This window comes from Piliocolobus tephrosceles, chromosome 10, assembly GCF_002776525.5.
Source record: "Piliocolobus tephrosceles isolate RC106 chromosome 10, ASM277652v3, whole genome shotgun sequence".
Classification (NCBI taxonomy): domain Eukaryota; kingdom Metazoa; phylum Chordata; class Mammalia; order Primates; family Cercopithecidae; genus Piliocolobus; species Piliocolobus tephrosceles.
This window is the reverse complement of record NC_045443.1, coordinates 46,035,845-46,055,799: the sequence shown is the minus strand read 5'-3', so window position 1 is coordinate 46,055,799 and position 19,955 is coordinate 46,035,845. Positions and strand designations below refer to the sequence as shown.

Below are 19,955 nucleotides of genomic sequence, written 5' to 3'. Positions count from 1 at the left end.
AGTCAGGAGATCGAGACCATCCTGGCTAACATGGTGAAACCCCCTCTCTATAAAAATACAAAAGATTAGCCGGGCGTGGTGGTGGGCGCCTATAGTCCCAGCTACTCGGGAGGCTGAGGCAGGAGAATGGCATGAACCTGGGAGGCGGAGCTTGCAGTGAGGCGAGATCGGGCCACTGCACTCCAGCCTGGGGGACAGAGCGAGACTCTGTCTCAAAAAAAAAAAAAAAAGTGAAGTCTTTACACAAACATAAAGGGGTTATGTGTGCTGCCCTTTGAGAAGTTTGTTGATGAAAGGAGAAAGGAAGTAGTAGCACCAGAGGAAAAGATCAGGGGTTTACCCTGTTCTTACAGGAAAACAGCTCCTTGCTCTTTCCAGCTAGCTTTTCAAAGGATAGGGATAGGACAGCTCCCTGCCCTCTTTCGGATATTTGGATCTATAACCTCCAGAAATTCAGGCTGAAGTAGTTGGAGGTGGGAGAGGAATGAGACAACTGTCTGGGTGGGGTTGGCCAGCCAGACACTGCCAGGATAGCCACAAGGAGACATAACTTGGAGGAAAGAGCAGTTAGCAACCACATTGGACTCAGGTAGTCCTGGGTTTGAATCCTGTCTGTGTCACCACCTAGCCTGATAACCTTGGGCACATCCTGAGCACCCTGTGCCTTATCTGTAAAATGGAAACAATTATGCCAACCTTTTAGGTTGGTTTTGAGGATTAGAGACTAGCTCCTGACACACAGTAGGTAATCGTAAATGGGTGCTATTATTTGGCCCAACCCACGTTATAGGACAGAACGTCTAACGGACGGGTCAGAACCTGCGCCCTCTGGATCATGGAGGGTACAGAGGGCGCCCCTCGGCCTCCTCCCTTTCGGAGGTGGGGACAAGGTGGAGGAAGGGCTGCAGGAGGAGGAGCTCTAGCATCGCGACCCGCCCCGTCCCGTCCAGTCTGGCCTGGGCGCTGCGGGAACGCTGTCCTAGCTGCCGCCACCCGAACAGCCTGTCCTGGTGCCCCGGCTCCCTGCCCCGCGCCCAGTCATGGCCTTGCGCCCCTCACTCCTCCCGCTCCATCTGCTGCTGCTGCTGCTGCTGCTCAGTGCGGCGGTGTGCCAGGCTGAGGCTGGGTTCGAAACTGAAAGTCCCGTCCGGACCCTCCAAGTGGAGACCCTGGTGAGGAGATAGTCTCGAACCTCAGCACCCGTGGGCCGAGCCTTGTGGGGTAACACAGGGATCTCAACGAATCTGGGAGCCGGGAAGGGAGGAAGTGCGGGAACTGAGTTGGGGGTGGTGCCGGGTCTAGGAGCGAGAACGGGATCTTTGGCAGAGCATCCGTGACCCCTGTAGTCCGATCGTAGGTGGAGCCCCTCGAACCATGTGCCGAGCCAGCTGCTTTTGGAGACACGCTCCACATACACTACACGGTGAGGGGTCTGGGGGGCCGGGGCGGGGCCTGGGAGGGGGTGGCGCCCTGCTGAAACACGTCAGCTTTGGCTTGGACACGTGGCAAGCGGTTCGGGAGAAGAAACTTGGGGCTCTGGGGTCATAGAGCATGTGGCGAGGGGAGAGGCGTTGCTCTTCCGTGCCTCTTTTTCCTCCTTGCTTTTCTGCCAGTTCCTACCTGGCACGGAGAAGTGCAGGGTGGAGAAATCTCCGAGAAGCACCAGCCCTCTGGGGCTTCCTGTTCCTTACAGCGGTAAGGGGAAGGCTAGGCTGCCGCTGTAAGGGGGCTGCCGCCGCCCAGCGGTCCAGGTGTGTGTTGCGCGCCTGCTGGGAGGGAGAGGGTGCTAGGTGTATGCTCTTGATGCTCTCTCCCCCCAGGGAAGCTTGGTAGATGGACGTATTATTGACACCTCCCTGACCAGAGACCCTCTGGTTATAGAACTTGGCCAAAAGCAGGTGATTCCAGGTATGTGACCTGTGCCTCCCATTCTACCTCTTCACAACCTAAGCCCTTTCTTAGCCTCTTCAGCTCCAAAGCTGCCCTGGAAATTCCCCCTGAAATCAGTAAGACCCTAGGGCTCTACCAGTTACCTTCTGAGGTTCAAACCTCACTTCTAATACTCCACTTGTCCCATACCCTATTGGAAGCCAGAGATCTAAGAAGTGGGGGCAAGAACTATTGAGGATGGAGGAGGAAGACTTTGTTGTTCATGTCATGGGATTTGGGGAAGGTGGATAGCTTCCAGTTCAGTTGTGTCTTCTTCCTCAAGGTCTGGAGCAGAGTCTTCTAGACATGTGTGTGGGGTGAGTAACTGGGCAGGGGTGGGCCTGGGTACCCTCTTTGCATGGGAAGAGGTTTTCTCTGCCATCCTCGCTCCTTAAGAAGCAGGAGGCCGGGCGCGGTGGCTCAAGCCTGTAATCCCAGCACTTTGGGAGGCCGAGACGGGCAGATCACGAGGTCAGGAGATCGAGACCATCCTGGCTAACACGGTGAAACCCCGTCTATACTAAAAAATACAAAAAACTAGCCGGGCGAGGTGGCGGGCGCCTGTAGTCCCAGCTACTTGGGAGGCTGAGGCAGGAGAATGGCGTGAACCTGGGAGGCTGAGCTTGCAGTGAGCTGAGATCCGGCCACTGCACTCCAGCCTGGGTGATAGAGTGAGACTCTCTCTCAAAAAAAAAAAAAAAAAGCAGGAGAATGTGGAATAAAGGACCCTGCTTCCCACTGGACAGGTCCAGGTCAGTGGGAACCCTGAGGGCATCCAAAGCCTCTGTGCCTCTTGTGCTGTTGCTTTTGTTGGGGAGTTGAGGCACATGGGGAGATGGACACCTTTGCTGGCCAGCCTGTTTGGTGTTCAGGTGGAAAAGTTTGTGTTTTGGGTGTGAAGATCCAGAGGGTTTTGCTGGAGGAGCTTCAGCTGGACTGAGGCTGCTGGCCTACCTCTCCTGCCTCTGGCTGTGACTGACATTCCTTCCCTCAGAGAGAAGCGAAGGGCAATCATTCCTTCTCACTTGGCCTATGGAAAACGAGGATTTCCACCATCTGTCCCAGGTAATCTGACTAGGCCTGTCTCTCAGGCCATCAAAATACCGAGTCCCTAAGAGCTGTAAGGAGCTATATACTTTGTCTGATGCTTGAGAAGGTCCAGATCAAGTTTGTTTAGACAGACAGGAGTGCCTGGGGCTTCTATCTCCAGGGCCACTTTTTTCTTCCTCATATCACCAACAGGGACTAAAGACAAATAACCTGATGAGGCCACCTGGTGTGACCTCTAGCAGCCAGTAACTTGTTAGGGAAGAGAACTGCTTGGGCCACATGGGTCTGCTGCCTGTGCCACCACCTTTCCCAGAACACTGGGCTTCTTTCCTGCCCTTTTCTACAACTCTACGCTGTGTCAGCTGTACAGCTGCCCCCCCCTCCTTCCTTTCAGCCTCCATCAGAGAAGAGATAGTAAAAATAATTACAGTCAAGTAATTCAAAACAAAACAAAAAGCAACTGTTAAAGCCAAGTCTACCCCATAACTTTAAAAGCCATCATAGGTCACTGCCGATGTCTATTTTTGAAGGGTTGAGATGGACAGATTTCCCACAATGCATATCTTTTGCTTTCAGTTCTAACAAGTGTTCTATTAGCTAAAATGTGTTGTATTCCACAGAGTATTGGGCTCGTAATTCTTCTTCTTCTTCTTCTTTTTTTTTTTTTTTTTTTTTGAGACGGAGTTTCATTCTTGTTGCCCAGGCTGGAGTGCAGTGGCGCAATCTTCACTCACCACAACCTCTGCCTCCTAGGTTCAAGCGATTCTCCTGCCTCAGCCTCCCGAGTAGCTGGGATTACAGGCATGTGCCACCACGCCCAGCTAATTTTGTATTTTTAGTAGAGATGGGGCTTCTCCATGTTGGTCAGGCTGGTCTCAAACTCTCAACCTCAGGTGATCCGCCTGCCTTGGCTTCCCAAAGTGCTGGGATTATAGGCATGAGCCACCGCACCTGGCTGGGCTCATAATTTTTATTCTAGTTCCAGCTTAGAGGAAGGCCTGGAAGGAGGGTAGGGCAACCAAGGAGAAACTCTTTTACCCAAAGCCCTATACCTCCCCATTCCCAGTGCTGCTTATTTGCACCTCTTCCGCCCACTCATTTCTGTTCCACCTGCCCCTTTACTTCTTAAGCAGCATCCTCATCCTTCTTCCTCTTCAGTTCTTATGCTGAAACTCCTGTTATCTCATAATCACGTTGAATGTGCTCATTGGTTGGTTGATTTTTTAAAGTCTAGTTTAAATCCATTTAATTTCAGCCCTGCAAAGACTCTATCCATGTGGTTATTTGGAAATACGATAAGTTAGTAGTTAGTATAGAGGGTTCTCCCACTTACAAATGGAGAAGAGTCTTACATTTCATATTCACAGAAAGTTTTCCTGCATTCAAAGACTTGTCACTGGACCCAAGCCACATGTGTAGTTGGGGTCAGCATGACTATCACTGAACTCTGCTCATAATCCTCCTCTACTCTTGTCTAAAGGAATTCAACCCCACATTTAAATCTTGTCAGCTTCATAGTTGTTGGCTTTGCTGTGGCCTACCCTCCCTATTTTCATTCAGATTCTGAGCCCTGGATAAAATGCACTGAGAGTCTAACCCTCTCCACCCCTCTGCCTCTCCAGCGGATGCAGTGGTGCAGTATGACGTGGAGCTGATTGCACTAATCCGAGCCAACTACTGGCTAAAGCTGGTGAAGGGCATTTTGCCTCTGGTAGGGATGGCCATGGTGCCAGCCCTCCTGGGCCTCATTGGGTATCACCTATACAGAAAGGCCAACAGACCCAAAGTCTCCAAAAAGAAGCTCAAGGAAGAGAAACGAAACAAGAGCAAAAAGAAATAATAAATAATAAATTCTAAAAAACTTCTTTGCATTCTTCATCTGATACTTTCTGAGACTGCCTTTGAAAGTGGGAATGAGGTAAAGGGCTGAGGAAAAAAGCATTCTTAGTTGCATCTTGCCTGGCATGGGGGTGGTTGTAGGCCCTGGATCACCTCTTCCCCTGGCCTCTTCTTGCTGTCCTAACTGACTTTTAAGGATCTGGTCTTGAGTCTTCCCATAGGATCTCTAAGTCCTTAAGGTATGGGTTTTGGCTCTCATGGCGCCCTGATTCTGAGGAGGGATGCTTAATTGAGCAGTGAGCCTTCTGGTAGTTGCCTAGCTGTTCTCTCTATTCCCTGGGACCACAGTGTTCCTAGTGTCCTCAAAGAGGACTGCTCTGTTCAATATGGAAAAGATACAAGGAGCTCATAAACTCCATGGAAATTTTTAATAGCAACATCCCTACATCTCTCAAAAAAAAAAAAAAAAATCTCTAGGAGTTGAAAGATTTTTTTCCTTAGATCACAGGTTGTGGAAGATCACGTGGGCTGCTTCAATTATATTTTAAGTGGTTGGATGTTGTTTATCACCTGGATGGGCTGTAGGTATGGACAAGGGCTGGGGTAAATTGCTTTGATAGTTGACTATAAAGAGTGGGTTGAGCTGGCTCAGCACTTCGTCACTCACTGAGATGCCATCCAAGTACTGCTTCAGCATCTCCCGCAGCTTTCCATTGATATCTAGCAGCTGGGCTCGTCTGTGTTGGAGGCTCAGTTGCTCCAGTTTCACTTTGTTGTACCTTTTCCAGAAATTCTCCATTCCTGTGTAGTCCACCATCACCTGGGAGTGGAGTTGCAGGGAGAAGGTGTGCAGCGAGACCCACTAGCAAATGCTACCCAATGCCCCACCATCCCCCAGCCTTTACCTTGGCGAGCTCCTCAGTAAGCTCTTCTAGATTATTCTCCTCAATCCCCTCCTGCTCCTTAGGAGTCAATACTGATGAATAAAAAGGCAGCACTTTTTCTTCCTCAGTTTCAAATTTCCTACATATTTCAGCAAGTTTAAGGATCTTTTCACCCTATTTGAAGCAGGAAGAGAGTTTATATTAGGAAAGGGAGTGGAGAGGGAAGCTAGTGGAGTTGATTCCCCTGTTTGAACCCAGGGAAGCTACTCATCCAAGTGGGAAACAATAGCAATAAATACATATAGCAAATAGAGGTTACCATGTAACACACACTATTCCAAGTATTTTCTATTCTTATTGTAAAATTAATTCATAGCCTGGGAAACATAGGAAGATCCCATCTCTACAGAAAAATTTGTAAAAGCCAGGCGTGGTGGCACATGCCTACAGTCTCAGCGACTGGGGAGGCTGAGGTGGAAGAATCACTTGAGCCCAGGAGGTAGAGGCTGGAGTGAGACGAGATGGTGCCACCACACTCCAGCCTGGGCAACTGAGTGAGACCCTGTCTCAAAAAAGAAAAAAAAAAATCATTCATTCATTATTAATTCATTTCTTTAAAAAAAAAAAAAAAAAAAACTCGCCTCTTTTTTTTTTTTTTTTTTTTTGACAGAGTTTCACTATTGTTGCCCAGGCTGGAGTGCAGTGGTGCAGTCTTGGCACACTGCAACTTCTGTCTCCAGGGTTCAAGCGATTCTCCTTCCTCAGCTTCCCGAGTAGCTGGGATTACAGGCATGCGCCACCATGCCCAGCTAATTTTGTATTTTTAGTAGAGATGGAATTTCTCCATATTGGTCAGGCTGGTCTCGAACTCCCAACCTCAGGTGATCTGCCTGCCTTGGCCTCCCAAAGTGTTGGGATTACAGGTGTCAGCCACCGTGCCCAGCCAAAAACTCTTTCATTATTAATTCATTTCTTTTTTCTTTTCTGTTTTTTTTTTTTTTTTTTTTTTTTTTTTTTTTGAGACAGAGTCTTACTGTGTCACCCAGGCTGGGGTGCAGTGGTGCAGTCATGGCGCACTGCAGCCTCGATGTCCCAGGCTCAAGTGATCCTCCCATCTCAGCTTCCCAAGTATCTAGGCTCACAGGCGTGTGCCACTATGCCCAGGTTTTTTTTTCTTTCTTTTTTTTTTTTTGTAGAGATGGGCTCTCCCTATGTTGCCCAGGGTGGTCTCAAACTCTTGGGCTCAAGCAGTCTTCCCACCTTGGCCTCCCAAAGTGCTGGGATTACAGGCATGAGCCACCACATCTGGCCAATTCATTTCAATTTAAAATGTAGACCAGACATGGTGGCTTACATCTGTAATCCCAGCACTTGGGAAGCCAAGGTGGGTGGATCGCTGAGGTCAGGAGTTGGAGAACATCCTGGCCAACATGGTGAAACCCTGTCTCCACTGAAAATACAAAAATTAGCCGGGTGTGATGGTGCACACTTGTTATCCCAGCTACTCAGGAGGCTGAGGCAGGAGAATTCCTTGAACCGGGGAGGTGAAGGTTGCAGCGAGCCAAGATCATGCCACTTCACTCCAGCCAGGGCAACAGAGTAAGGCTTCATCTCAAAAATACTAATAATAATTAATTAATTAAAATGTAAGAGGTGGCTCGATGCAGTGGCTCATGCCTGTAATCCTAGTGTTTTAGAAAGCCAGGGTGGGCCGGGCGCGGTGGCTCAAGCCTGTAATCCCAGCGCTTTGGGAGACTGAGACAGGCAGATCACGAGGTCAGGAGATCGAGACCATCCTGGCTAACACGGTGAAACCCCGTCTTTACCAAAAAATACAAAACACTAGCCGGGTGAGGTGGCGGGCGCCTGTACTCCCAGCTACTCGGGAGGCTGAGGCAGGAGAATGGCATAAACCTGGGAGGCGGAGCTTGCAGTGAGCTGAGATCCGGCCACCGCACTCCAGCCGGGGGGAGGCGGGGAGATCCTGTCTCAAAAAAAAAAAAAAAAAAAGAAAGCCAGGGTGGGAAGATCGTCTGAGGCCAGGAGTTTGAGCCAGCCTGGGCAACATGGCGAAACCCCCTCTCTACAAAAAATATGAAAGTTAGCCATGCACTGGGGAGGCTGAGGCAGGAAGAACGCTTGAGCCCAGGAGGCAGAGGTTGCAGTGAGCCAAGATGGCGCCGCTGCACTCTAGCCTGGGAGACAGAGTGAGACCCTGTCTTCACCAGAAAGAAAAAAAAAAAAAAGTAGGAAGGGGCTCACCAGGGTGGCTCACGCCTCTAATCCCAGCACTTTGGGAGGCCAAGGCAAGAGGACTGCTTGAGGCCAGGAGTTCATAACCACCCTGGGCAACATAGTGAGACCCCATCTGTAGAAATACATAAATAAATAAATTAATTTATGTATTAGGGGAGGAAACATGGAATAAAAATAATTTATTAATTAACAAACTAATTAATTTATGTATTAGGGGAGGAAACATGGAATAAAAAAGGTATTCCAAGTGTCCACTCAGCCAGGAAGCAGGAAGAAGCCTCCGCTATCCTTTCCAAATCCCTTTAACCTTGCAGGGAGCCAGGTTCCTTGACTTTGTTCTGACTGTCCTTTCCCTTGTGTTACCTTATCAACAATCTTTCTCAGGGCCTTGAGGGTGGCATTACTTTCCAAGGTGAGTTTGACTAAGTTCTTCTGGGATGCTGCCCGGGCCTGAGTCCTTTGGGCCTTAAGTTTTCGCAGTTGTACAAGGACCAATTCCTTGTCATTACGGATATACCGGTTCTCATCTTCACTCTCACGGCTGTGTATCATGATCTTGCCTTTTGAAATAGTTATGGCATCCTAGAGGAACAGATTAGGGGAAACACTTGGCCAAATGAGGGTCTTCAGTGAGATAGGTAAAAGGGCTGCCTGGGGACTGAAATCAGAGCATATCATCTTTTCCCAACCAATCAGTGATGAGGCCCAGGGGAAACAAGGGGAAGCAGAAGAGGGGATAATAGAGCAGTTAAAGCAGTGAGTATTTCACTGTGAGTAACTCACAGGTTAGTGAGTATACACTAACCTGTAGTTTCTGTATTTTTTTCATATGTACTTCAATCTCTTTGGAGCTCTTCTCATCCTTCACCTGCAGGGTCTCAAAGGCAGCCTTTCGATCCTCTGTGGCATCAGTGTAATTCTTGAGTACATCCTGGAACTTTCTCCACAGATCTTCTACTATGTTCTCCAGGTGCAGCCTTAGAAAGTGCTTCTCTTCTAAATTCTAGCAAGTGACCCCAAAATAGCAAATGTTTGGAATTACCTTATTAGTGCCCTTTCACTTCCACCAGCAACCTCACCCTCTTGAACTGTTTGTAGCATAGTTTAGTACAGAGGTCTCCAATGAACATGCCTACAGAAGACCAGGCAGATGATATAAATAAGTTTTGTGGGCCGGGTGGGGCCTGTGGTGAACTGGAGAGGAAATGCTGCATTTGGGAGGAGGAGGGGCAGCCACTGAGCTCCACGTGAGCCTTGCCATTTGGAAATGTGGCCCACTGTTGCCAGATCTTTAAATTTTTCAAGGGAAGTTGAAAATTTGGATGTTTTTATGAGATCTCCAATTTTAAAGTGTAAGATGCTTATTCACAAAATTTTATAAAACACTATGGGATAAATAAAAACAAAGAACTCCATACCCAAACCTAGGTCTGTGGGCTGGCTAAGTTTGCAACCTCGAGGACAACGGAAAGCACTTTGGATCAAGGGGCAGGAGACCTAGATTCTCCTGGTTCTACCACAGACCAGCAGCATGACTTTGGCAGGTCATTTTACTTATTGGGCCTTACTTTCTTCATCTGAAAATCACAGGGGTGAAGCCAGATGATCTCGTTGGTGCTTTTTAGCTCTAAAATGCATTCCCTTGACATTTTAGAATGGTCTTCCCTCCCGACCAATTTTCACAAAATTACAAGTTTTGGGATACCTACAGTGGCAATGATATTTTATTCACTGTGTTGGCTAAAGGGGTCTCTTCTACCTCTAGTCTCTTCTACCTCTAATGCTCAATGCTAGCCTTGAGCATTTTAACTTTTTAATTTTTTAATTTTTTTGAGAGAGGGTCTCGCTCTGTCACCCAGGCTGGAGGGCAGTGTTGCTATCACAGTTCACTACAGCCTCCATCTTCTGGGCTCAAGTGATCATCCTACCTCAGCCTCCTAAGTAGCTTGGACCATAGGAGCACACTACCATGCCTGGCTCTTTTCTTTTTTTTTTTGGTGGGGGGGTAGAGATGGCAGTCTCCCTGTGTTGCCCAGGCTGGTCTTGAACTCCCAGTCTCAAGTGATCTATCTGCCTTGGCCTACCAAGGTGCTGGGATTACAGGTGTGAGCCACTGTTCCCAGCCTCCTTGAGCATTTTTCTATCACCTCCTTCCACTTCTTGTCTATCTACTCTCCCTCCGTACCATGTTTTTGAGATCATTCCACATGCTCTGGAACTCCAGCTTGCTTTCATACTCAGAATCTATATAGTTCTGCTCCATGGCCATGAAGATATCTTGTAGATAGTGAATCTCTTTCTCATGTTGGTCAATAATTGTCTTCCTGTAGGAGACAAGACACTGTCCCTGCTCTGAGGGATACAGGATATTAACCAGTAATGATAATTCAAAGCAGTATGTAATAAATCTATGTGAATGGTACAAACTCTCAGGTACTGATGGAGAACAGAGAGAGGGAAGGCTCTGTTCTCTTTAGGGCTAGAACAAATGAACACGGTTATTTTATTTTGATTTCTGAATGGGTAATACATTCATGTGATGCCAAAAAAGTACAAAAGGTTACAGTGAGAAGTCTCTCTCCCATCCCTGTTCCCTGCCAAATGGGTAGGATTTTGATAGTTGAAAGTGGGTAGTTGGTAAAAGGAATTTGAGGAGTTAAATTTAAAAAGAAGGAAAAAAAAGAGTTATTAAAAAAAGTAAAACAATAACTTAGCCAGGTGAGGTAGCACGCACCTGTAGTCCCAGCTACTGGGGACACTGAGGCAGGAAAATTGCTTGAACCTGGGAGGCAGAGGTTGCAGTGAGCTGAGATCGCGCTACTGCACTCCAGCCTGGACGACAGAGCGCAACTCCGTCTTGAAAAAACAAAACACAATAAAAAAAATAATAAAGAAAGAAAAAAATAGTGAAAGAAAAAAGAAGAAAGTGGGTGGTGAAGGCACACAGACAGGGGGCCTGACATGAGTAAAGGGAAGCTAGAGCTGCAAACTTAAGCCAGAGTTTAAAAGGAACCAAGATATTCTCTGCTGGGGGTCCTGTGATAATCAATGTGGGATGCTCCAAGATACTAGCCACTTGCTTACAGGCAACTCCTTGACACAGACTCTGGACACTCGCCTGGATTCAATTCCCCATCTTCTCTTAGGCCCCCATACCTTTCTGTCTCAAACTCCTTGGTTAGGGCTTCCAGCTCCATGTTGTAACTTTCCTCCAGGAGACTGAGCCGGTGCCTCTGCAGGGCCAAAAGCTGGTCAACATTGTGCAAGTGACTGCGCAGGGCACGGGCGTACTGCTCCTCAGCTTCGGACAGGTCTTTAGCTAAAGACTAGGCCAGAAAGAGAGAGTTACCATTCCAGCTGAATGGCATCTGTGTGAGAAAATAAAAATATATTCAGCTTTGCAGTTTTTTATTTGTTCCTACTGCCAATTTGGCTTTAAGAATGCTGGTTGTCCTCCTCACTCGTGTAAAGCAAGAGTGATGGCAAGGGCTGAGCAAGGTGGCTTGCATCTGTAATCCCAGCATTTTGGGTAGCCAAGGTGGGAGGATTACATGAGCCTGGGAGCTCAAGACTAGCCTGGGCAACACAGTGAGACCCCCAGTCTCTACAAAAAACAAAAAACAAAAAACGTAAAAATTACCCAGGCTATAGTCCCAGCTACTCACAAGGCTTGGGCAGGAGGATTGCTTAAGCCCAAGAGTTCAAAGTTGCAGTAAGCTGTGATCATGCCACTGCACTCCAGCCTAGGTGACAGAACAAGACCCTGTCTCAAAAAAAAAAAAAAAAAAAAAGGCCGGGCACAGTGGCTCACACCTGTAATCCCAGCACTTTGGGAGGCCAAGGCAGGCAGATCACGAGGTCTGGAGTTCAAGACCAGCCTGACCAACATGGCAAAGCCCCGTCTCTAGTAAAAATACAAAAATGCCGGGCGCGGTGGCACAAGCCTGTAATCCCAGCACTTTGGGAGGCCAAGGTGGGTGGATCATGAGGTCAAGAGTTCAAGACTAGCCTGGCCAACATAGTGAAACCCTGTCTCTACTAAAAATACAAAAAAAAAAAAAATCCGGCCATGGTGGTGGGCGCCTGTGATTCCAGCTACTCGGGAGTGTGAGGCAAAGAGAATTGCTTAAACCTGGGAGGCAGAGGTTGCAGTGAGCTGAGACTGTGCCACTGCACTCCAGCCTGGGTGACAGTGCGAGACTCTGTCTCAAAATAAATAAATAAATAATAAAAATACAAATATTAGTTGGGTGTGGTGGCGCGTGCCTGTAATCCCAGCTACTCGAGAGGCTGAGGTGGGAAAATTCCTTGAACCCAGGAGGCCGAGGTTGCAGTGAGCTGAGATCATGCCACTGCACTCCAGCCTGGGCAAGAGAGCGAGACTCCGTCTGAAAGAAGAAGAAGAAGAAGAAAAAAAAAGTGATAGCAAGGAGCCCCATGAAGCCAGCCAGTGTCCTGTGGATGACTAACATTTACAGTGATGTAGCTACCACTGAAAGGAATCAGGGATTCTTGGAGAAATGAGTGCTTTGAGGTCTGATGCAGAAAATGAGTTGACCCTGGGGTATCTTTTTTTTTTTTTGAGACGGAGTCTCGCTCTGTCACCAGTCTGGAATGTGGTGGTGTGATCTTGGCTCACTATAACCTCAGCCTCCTGGGTTCAAACGATTCCTGCCTCAGCCTCCCAAGTAGCTGGGACTACAGGCACCTGCCACCACACCCAGCTAATTTTTTACATTTTTAGTAGAGACAGGGTTTCACCATGTTGGCCAGGATGGTCTTGATCTCTTGACCTTGTGATCCGCCTGACTCGGCCTCCCAAAGTGCTGGGATTACAGGCATGAACCATCGCTCCCGGCAGAACCTGGAGTATCTTATCATAAAAGATAGCAAAGAAACTATCAAAGACCAAAAGGGTCATGTCAGAAGGACCCGGGAACCAACATGAAGTGCCTCACTGAGGCAGATTTTCCAAAGAAAATCACAGCAATATCTCCCATCCTACAATTCTCTGCTATGTGACCTTGCCACTCCTCTATCAAAAGGTGGTGTCTCTTCTTCCAGCTCCTTGAATTTGGGCAGACCCTATGACTACATGGGTCAATAGAATACGGTGGAAGTGACATTGTGCCAGTCCCAGGCATAACCCTTGGCTGGCCTGGCAGTTTCTGCTTCCTGCCCCTTAGAATGCTTGTTCTTAGGATTATCCCTCCAGGAGCCTAACAGTCATTCTGTGAGAAGCCAAGTGCACATGAATTTTTATTTATTTATTTATTTTTATTTTTTATTTTTTATTTCTTCATTTTTTTGAGATGGAGTCTCACTCTGTCACCCAGGCTGGAGTGCAGTGGCGCGATCTCGGCTCATTGCAACTTCCACCCCCCAGGTTCAAGTGATTCTCCTGCCTCAGCCTCCCAGAGTAGCTGGAATTACACACCACACCCAGCTAATTTTTTGTATTTTTTAGTACAGATGGGGTTTCACCATGTTAGTCAGGCTGGTCTTGAACTCCTGACCTCGTGATCCACCCGCCTCGGCCTCCTAAAGTGCTGGGATTACAAGTGTGAACCACCGCGCCCAGCCAGAAGTTTGTTTTTTGTTTTGTTTTGTTTTTTAATCAGTTATCACTGGAGGATACCAGACAACCAATTTTTTTAAAAAACTGTTAAATAAAGGCAAGAGAAAGAATCAAGCATTTATCTTGCTTTTCCTATATAAACTATAGCTCTGAGTAATTGAATAGAAAATGAGGGGAAGTATCTCTTTTCAGAAATACTCAAGCTAATGAACAAAAAATGAACTATACTATTAGAAAATCAGGCCAGGGGCCGGGCGCGGTGGCTCAAGCCTGTAATCCCAGCACTTTGGGAGGCCGAGACGGGTGGATCATGAGGTCAGCAGATCGAGACCATCCTGGCTAACATGTTGAAACCCCGTCTCTACTAAAAAATACAAAAAACTAGCCGGGCGACATGGCGGGCGCCTGTAGTCCCAGCTACTCGGGAGGCTGAGGCAGGAGAATGGCGTAAACCCGGGAGGCGGAGCTTGCAGTGAGCTGAGATCCGGCCACTGCACTCCAGCCTGGGCGACAGAGCGAGACTCTGTCTCAACAGAAAAAAAAAAAAAAAAAAGAAAATCAGGCCAGGCACAGTGGCTCACACCTGTAATCCCGGATCTTTGGGAGGCTGAGGCAGGAAGATCATTTGAAGCAAGGGTTTGAGGCCGAGAGTTTGAGACTAACCTGGGCAACAGAGTGAGGCCCCGATCCCTATTTCTTTCTCTCTCTCTCTTTTTTTTTTTTCCTTACTGGATCACTACATCTAGACCCCATCTCTATTTCTTTTTTTTTTTTTTTGAGACGGAGTCTCGCTCTGCTGCCCAGGCTGGAGTGCAGTGGCCGGATCTCAGCTCACTGCAAGCTCCGCCTCCTGCGTGTACGCCATTCTCCTGCCTCAGCCTCCTGAGTAGCTGGGACTACAGGCGCCCACCACGTTGCCCGGCTAGTTTTTTGTATTTTTTAGTATAGACGGGGTTTCACCGTGTTAGCCAGGATGGTCTCGATCTCCTGACCTCGTGATCCGCCCGTCTCGGCCTCCCAAAGTGCTGGGATTACAGGCTTGAGTCACCGCACCCGGCATTTTTTTTTTTTTTTTTTTTGAGACGGAGTGTCGCTCTGTTGCCGGGACTGGAGTGCGGTGGCCGGATCTCAGCTCACTGCAAGCTCCGCCTCCCAGGTTCACGCCATTCTCTTGCCTCAGCCTCCCGAGTAGCTGGGACTACAGACGCCTGCCACCTCGCCCCGGCTAGTTTTTTGTATTTTTTTAGTAGAGACGGGGTTTCAACATGTTAGCCAGGATGGTCTCGATCTCCTGACCTTGTGATCCGCCCGTCTCGGCCTCCCAAAGTGCTGGGATTACAGGCTTGAACCACCGTGCCCGGCCTCCCATCTCTATTTCTTTTTGTTTTGAGTCAGGGTCGTGTTCTGTCATCCAGGCTGGTTCAGGTGTCATGATCACAGCTTACTGCAGCCTCAATCTCCCAGGCTCAATTGATCCTCCACATCAGCCCCCTGAGTAGCTGGGACTACAGGCACGCACTACCATGCCCAGCTAATTTTTAAGTTTTTTTGTAAACAGGGTTTCACCATGTTGCCCAGGCTGGTCTCAAACTCCTGGGCTCAAAGGATCTGCCTGCCTCAGCCTCCCAAAGTGTTGGGATTACAAGTATGAACCACTGTGCCCGGCCCCATCCCCATTTCTAAAATACAATTTAAACATTTTAAATGATTTAATGGATCAACAGCTGCTAACATCACAAAAAGAGAGCTAGACAATATGTGCCTCTTGATACAACATTGCTAAGCATCTAAATCCAATTACCCAAATAAAAATACAGAGGAAAAAGTAATGTGGTAAACTGCAGTACAGGATACTATGCAGTGGTAAAATAAGAAGCTCTTTATGGGAAAATATGGAACAATCTCATATATATATGAGCACAATCTCGGCTCACTGCAACCTCTGCCTCCCAGGCTCAGGTGATCCTCCTACCTCAGCCTCCCCGGTAGCTGGGACTATAGGCACATGCCACCACACCCAGCTAATTTTTATATTCTTAGTAGAGACAGGGTTTTACCATGTTGCCCAGGCCGATCTCGAACTCCTAGGCTCAAGCAATCCACCTGCATTGGCCTCCCAAAGTGCTGAGATTTCAGGCATGAGCCACTGTGCCCAGCCTCCAAGATATATTATTAAGTGAAAAAACCAAGGGGCAGAATAGTATATAATGTGATCATTTATGTAAAAAAAAAGAAAAAAGAAAAAAGGTTTCCTTATGAAACTAGAATTATTGGAAGGAACACTGGGTACCTGGAAGGCACTGGTGGGGAGGAACTTTTCTCTATATAACCTTTTTTTTTTTTTTGGATTTTGAATAATGTGAATGTACTACCTTCAAAAAAGTAAAACAAGATTAAACAGAAAAGCATTTATGGAATTGCCCACATGATCCAGGCGCCTTGAGTCCACTCACTGTAAACTACCATGACCTCTACACAGAGATAGCTTTTACCTTATATGTTTACAATGATAAAAGGATCCTATGAAATAGGTTCTGATAATGGAAGACTATTCACTCACTCAGCAAATGTTTACCTAATCCCTGCTATGTACCAGCACTGTGCAGGATGATGAGGATTCAGAGATAAAAAGATATGCCCATTGCTCCCAAAGGAGCTTACAGTCTAGTAGGAAGAGTTACATAAATAGAAAATCACACCATAACATAGAAATTGCTATAAGGTTGATGATTTATTGAGTGACAATGAATATAAAGGATTGAGTGCCTACATATGACTAAGCACTGGGAAAGGCTTCACCAAAGAGATGTCATTTGTATCAACTCTTAAAGGAGGAATGCAAGTTTACCAGGATGGTCGGGCTCACTCCTGTAATCCCAGCACTTTGGGAGGCTGAGGCAGGCGGATCACCTGAGGTCAGGAGTTCCAGACCAACCTGACCAACATGGTGAAGCCCCATCTCTACTAAAAATACAAAAATTAGCCAGCATGGTGGCGCACACCTGTAGTCCCAGCCACTCAGGAGGCTGAGGCAGGAGGATCACTTGAACCTGGGAGGTGGAGATGGCAGTGAGCAGAGATTGCACCACTGCACTCCACCCTGGGCAACAGAATGAGACTCCATCTCAGAAAAAAAAAAAAAAAGGGCAGAGCGCAGTGTGGTGTGTAATCCTCGCATTTTGGGAGGCTGAAGTGGGCAGATCACTTGAAGTCAGGAGTTCAAGACCAGCTGGCCAACATGATGAAACCCTGTATCTACTAAAAATACAAAAATTAGCCGGGCGTGGTGGCATGTGCCTGTAATCGCAGCTACTTGGGAGGCTGAGGCAGGAGAATCGCTTGAACCTGGGAGGCGAAGGTCACAGTGAGCCGAGATCGCTCCACTGCACTCCAGCCTGGGAGACAGAATGAGACTCCGTCTCAAAAAAAATAGATAAATAAAAATAAAAATGATAAGAAAGTGTGTCAGGATGACTGGAGAAGAAATGGAGATGAGAATTCCAAACACAGGGAATAGCATATGCAAAGGCACAGGTAAGAAACAAGGCTGGCTGTATGAAAAGTACAGGTGGGCAGAGGCCGGGTGTGGTGGCTCACGCCTGTAATACTCAGCCTGGGCAACAAGAGCGAAACTCCATCCATCTCAAAAAAAAAAAAAAAAAAAAAAGTACAGGTAGGAACCAGATCACGAAAGGCTTTGATGTTCTTACTAAGGAGTTTGGATTTTTTCCTATAGATGGGGGAACCACTAAGATTTAAGCAGTGGAGTGACAGGATTAGATTTCTGCTTTAGAAAGATAACCCTAGTACTCATGCCTATAATCCCAGCACTTTGGGTGGCCGAGGTAGGTGGATCACCTGAGGCCAGGAGTTAGAGACCAGTCTGACCAATGTCTACAATGACTACAGGGCGCCTGTAGTCCCAGCTACTCGGGAGGCTGAGGCAGGAGAATGGCGTGAACCTGGGAGTTGGAGCTTGCAGTGAGCTGAGATCCAGCCACTGCACTCCAGCCTGGGCGACAGAGCAAGACTCCGTCTCAAAAAAAAAAAAAAAAAAAAAATTTGAGGACTCTTAATATATATCTCTGGAAGCTGCCCAAGGTCTGCTGAGCTTTTTCCCCAGGGGTTAGGCTATGAAAGAGAAATGCGTGTTTTCTAGAGGGGGAATACCATGTTGGCAATGTATATTTTGCTGTTACTGTGGGCTTTGTTTTGTTTACAATTGAAAAGACTCTGACTGGGCGCAGTGGCTCACACCTGTAATCCCAGCACTTTGGGAGGCCAAGGCGGGTGGATCACGAGGTCAGGATATCGAGACCATCCTGGCCAACACGGTGAAACCCCATCTCTACTAAAAATACAAAAATTAGCCAAGCATGGTGGCACATGCCTGTAGTTGCAGCTACTCGGGAGGCTGAGGCAGGAGAATCACTTGAACCCGGGAGGTGGAGGCTGCACTGAGCCGAGATCACAGCACTGCACTCCAGCCTGGCGACAGAGCAAGACTCCGTCTCAATAAATAAATAAATAAATAAATAAATAAATAAATAAAAAGACTAAGGAGAAGGCAGTAAACGGAGGTAGACTATTAAAAGTAAGAAAAAAGAAGGGGTACAGAAAATCCCTTAGAAGAAAAGATAGGATGGAATCAAGAACTCAAGAACCTCCCAGGAGCATAAGGATGGCTGATTGAATTGCTTAGAAATCCAGAACTGCTCTTACCCATGGAGATCTTCTCAACCTTATCCAGGGCCACTGAAGTTGAATCAAGAGGCCAAACAATTTGGTTGAATGGAGCACTGTAGTGGGAATCAATAAACACAGGCTGGAGTCCTGGCTCTCTCACTGACTAGGTATGTGACCTTGGGCAAGTCAGTTCCCCTCTGGAACTGAGCCTTCTGACATTGAAATGAAGGTGTGGGAGTCATTTCAAGGCACTGGGTGATGTCTACTGTGCCTTACAAGTCTACTATTGGATAGTGCTGGTTTGGGGCAGTAGATTACAAGGAGAGTGGCTCCTCTAAGGGAGAGAGGGATGAAAGATAGTCCCATATTCTATTTTTTATTTCTGTGAAAACCATTGTTACCAATAGCCTGGCTTTCTCACAGCCTGTGTCTTGTGAGGGCTTAAAGATGGATTAATTCACTAGGCTCATTCTATTAAGAGGTCAGGAAGCCATACTCAGGGTTTCCTTGGAAAGAGTGCCTACCTTGATGACGTTGTCCTTACAGTCCACCACTCGTTCAAATGTTTGGCTGAGGATCTCAATGTCCTTATGAAGCTCTCTGGTCTTGACTTCCCTAAGGACAGTTCTCCACTGTGTGTTAATCTTATTAAGGTTCAAAGCACTGTTGTGTTCCTCCTTGGCCAGCTTGTCCTGTGTGAAGGGATAAATATACCTCCAGGAAGTCAGGGCCGTTCAGTACAACAAACAAGATCACTCTTAATTTATCAGCTGACACCTTACCCCTTTTCGATGGGAACGGCCTGATGGCATTTAGGGAGGGCAAGGGTGAATTTCCTTCAGGGTGGGAGCATCAGAGTAGGATGTTGTTTGTAATGACCCATCTCCAGGGAGAATATCAGCATTCCAGACAGCTGGGACAGCGGACAGGACCTAAGGTCCCAGTTCTGTGATTCAATAGAGACTGCCAAGCTGTATACCACGCACCCCCTCCATGCTTCGCGGAGAACACCCCCGCCTCCCAAACAATGTTGCCTGAAATCTAAGTATATCTGGGTCTCACGATTTCCGGAGGAGGGGAGGTCAGGATGAAAATGAGGTTCCCTCATTGACAGGCCAGCGCAGCGGGTGGATGGGGTTGAGCAGGACATAATACAAAAGGCCATCACCTTCAAGAACTGGCTGAGGAGCCTCTCTTTCTTTTTGGCCATCTCCTCCTCTGCCAGCAACTTCTGCTGAAACAGAAGCAGCTGCTCCTCATCGGACAGGGGCGTCTTGGCCTTTTTTCCTTTCTTAGGCATGGCGGGGCAGGGGATTGGATCCGGGAAAGAAGCTTCGGCCTGTCTCGACCCGCGTTACAGAGCGTAGAAGAAAAATGTCCCTAGAAAGGGGCCTTCCAGAACTGCCCCGGTTGTGGGCGGTTGTGGGACCTGAGATCTCAGCCCTCGCACAAGAGACACCCCGGGCTATCAGCGATGCTGAGCTCTCCCACGGTAAGACGCGTCTAGTCTCCTAGCAACGAGGATCTCGCTAATATGGAGAGGCAACGGCTAGAAGAGTCCCTGTCTTGGAGCGCCCCCTATCCAGTGGAGGACCGCGGTCGGTTTTTGAGAGGGTCCTTTAACCTCTCAAAAACCTGTCCCCTCAGTGCATTTTTTTTTTTTTAATTATACTTTAAGTTCTAGGGTGGCCGGGCGCGGTGGCTCAAGCCTGTAATCCCAGCACTTTGGGAGG

General features: G+C 47.7%; 2 protein-coding genes and 1 pseudogene across 6 annotated transcripts; 2 read left to right on the top strand and 1 right to left on the bottom strand.

The window, feature by feature from the left end:
- The first annotated feature begins 219 nt into the window (after window positions 1-219).
- FKBP11 (FKBP prolyl isomerase 11) lies at window positions 220-4,843 on the top strand. 4 transcript variants are annotated; one of them, XM_023211243.2, is made up of 6 exons: window positions 220-1,172; window positions 1,358-1,423; window positions 1,821-1,908; window positions 2,213-2,246; window positions 2,924-2,994; window positions 4,602-4,843. In XM_023211243.2, the coding sequence occupies exons 1-6, from the start codon at window positions 1,041-1,043 to the stop codon at window positions 4,817-4,819; spliced, it is 609 nt and encodes a 202-aa protein (XP_023067011.1). In that variant the 5' UTR covers window positions 220-1,040; the 3' UTR covers window positions 4,820-4,843. The 4 variants fall into 4 exon arrangements, with proteins under 4 accessions (XP_023067011.1, XP_023067009.1, XP_023067010.1 ...); XM_023211241.3 differs by having other exon boundaries at window positions 2,831-2,994; XM_023211242.2 differs by lacking the exons at window positions 220-1,172; window positions 1,358-1,423 and adding an exon at window positions 1,481-1,695 and having other exon boundaries at window positions 2,831-2,994.
- A 384-nt stretch (window positions 4,844-5,227) lies between these two features.
- CCDC65 (coiled-coil domain containing 65) lies at window positions 5,228-19,727 on the bottom strand. 2 transcript variants are annotated; one of them, XM_023211239.3, is made up of 8 exons: window positions 19,391-19,727; window positions 18,747-18,914; window positions 11,115-11,284; window positions 10,144-10,282; window positions 8,764-8,961; window positions 8,322-8,540; window positions 5,724-5,876; window positions 5,228-5,638 (listed from the first exon to the last, which is right to left on the bottom strand). In XM_023211239.3, the coding sequence occupies exons 1-8, from the start codon at window positions 19,520-19,522 to the stop codon at window positions 5,363-5,365; spliced, it is 1,455 nt and encodes a 484-aa protein (XP_023067007.1). In that variant the 5' UTR covers window positions 19,523-19,727; the 3' UTR covers window positions 5,228-5,362. The 2 variants fall into 2 exon arrangements, with proteins under 2 accessions (XP_023067007.1, XP_023067008.1); XM_023211240.3 differs by having other exon boundaries at window positions 18,747-18,896; window positions 19,413-19,727.
- The window catches only part of LOC111541768, a 1,287-nt pseudogene continuing 928 nt past the window's right edge, over window positions 19,597-19,955 (top strand).

What these genes read in the sequence shown, in the direction of transcription:
- FKBP11 (XM_023211241.3), top strand. Translation starts at nt 1,041, where the DNA reads ATGGCCTTGCGCCCCTCACTCCTCCCGCTCCATCTGCTGCTGCTGCTG. An exon ending in CGCTCCACATACACTACACG is followed by an intron (nt 1,424 to 1,820) that starts GTGAGGGGTCTG and finishes CTCTCCCCCCAG; the next exon opens with GGAAGCTTGGTAGATGGACG. An exon ending in CCAAAAGCAGGTGATTCCAG is followed by an intron (nt 1,909 to 2,212) that starts GTATGTGACCTG and finishes TTCTTCCTCAAG; the next exon opens with GTCTGGAGCAGAGTCTTCTA.
- CCDC65 (XM_023211239.3), bottom strand. Translation starts at nt 19,522, where the DNA reads ATGCCTAAGAAAGGAAAAAAGGCCAAGACGCCCCTGTCCGATGAGGAG. An exon ending in TCCTCAGCCAGTTCTTGAAG is followed by an intron (nt 18,915 to 19,390) that starts GTGATGGCCTTT and finishes CCCTTCACACAG; the next exon opens with GACAAGCTGGCCAAGGAGGA. An exon ending in AAGGAGTTTGAGACAGAAAG is followed by an intron (nt 10,283 to 11,114) that starts GTATGGGGGCCT and finishes TGTCTCCTACAG; the next exon opens with GAAGACAATTATTGACCAAC.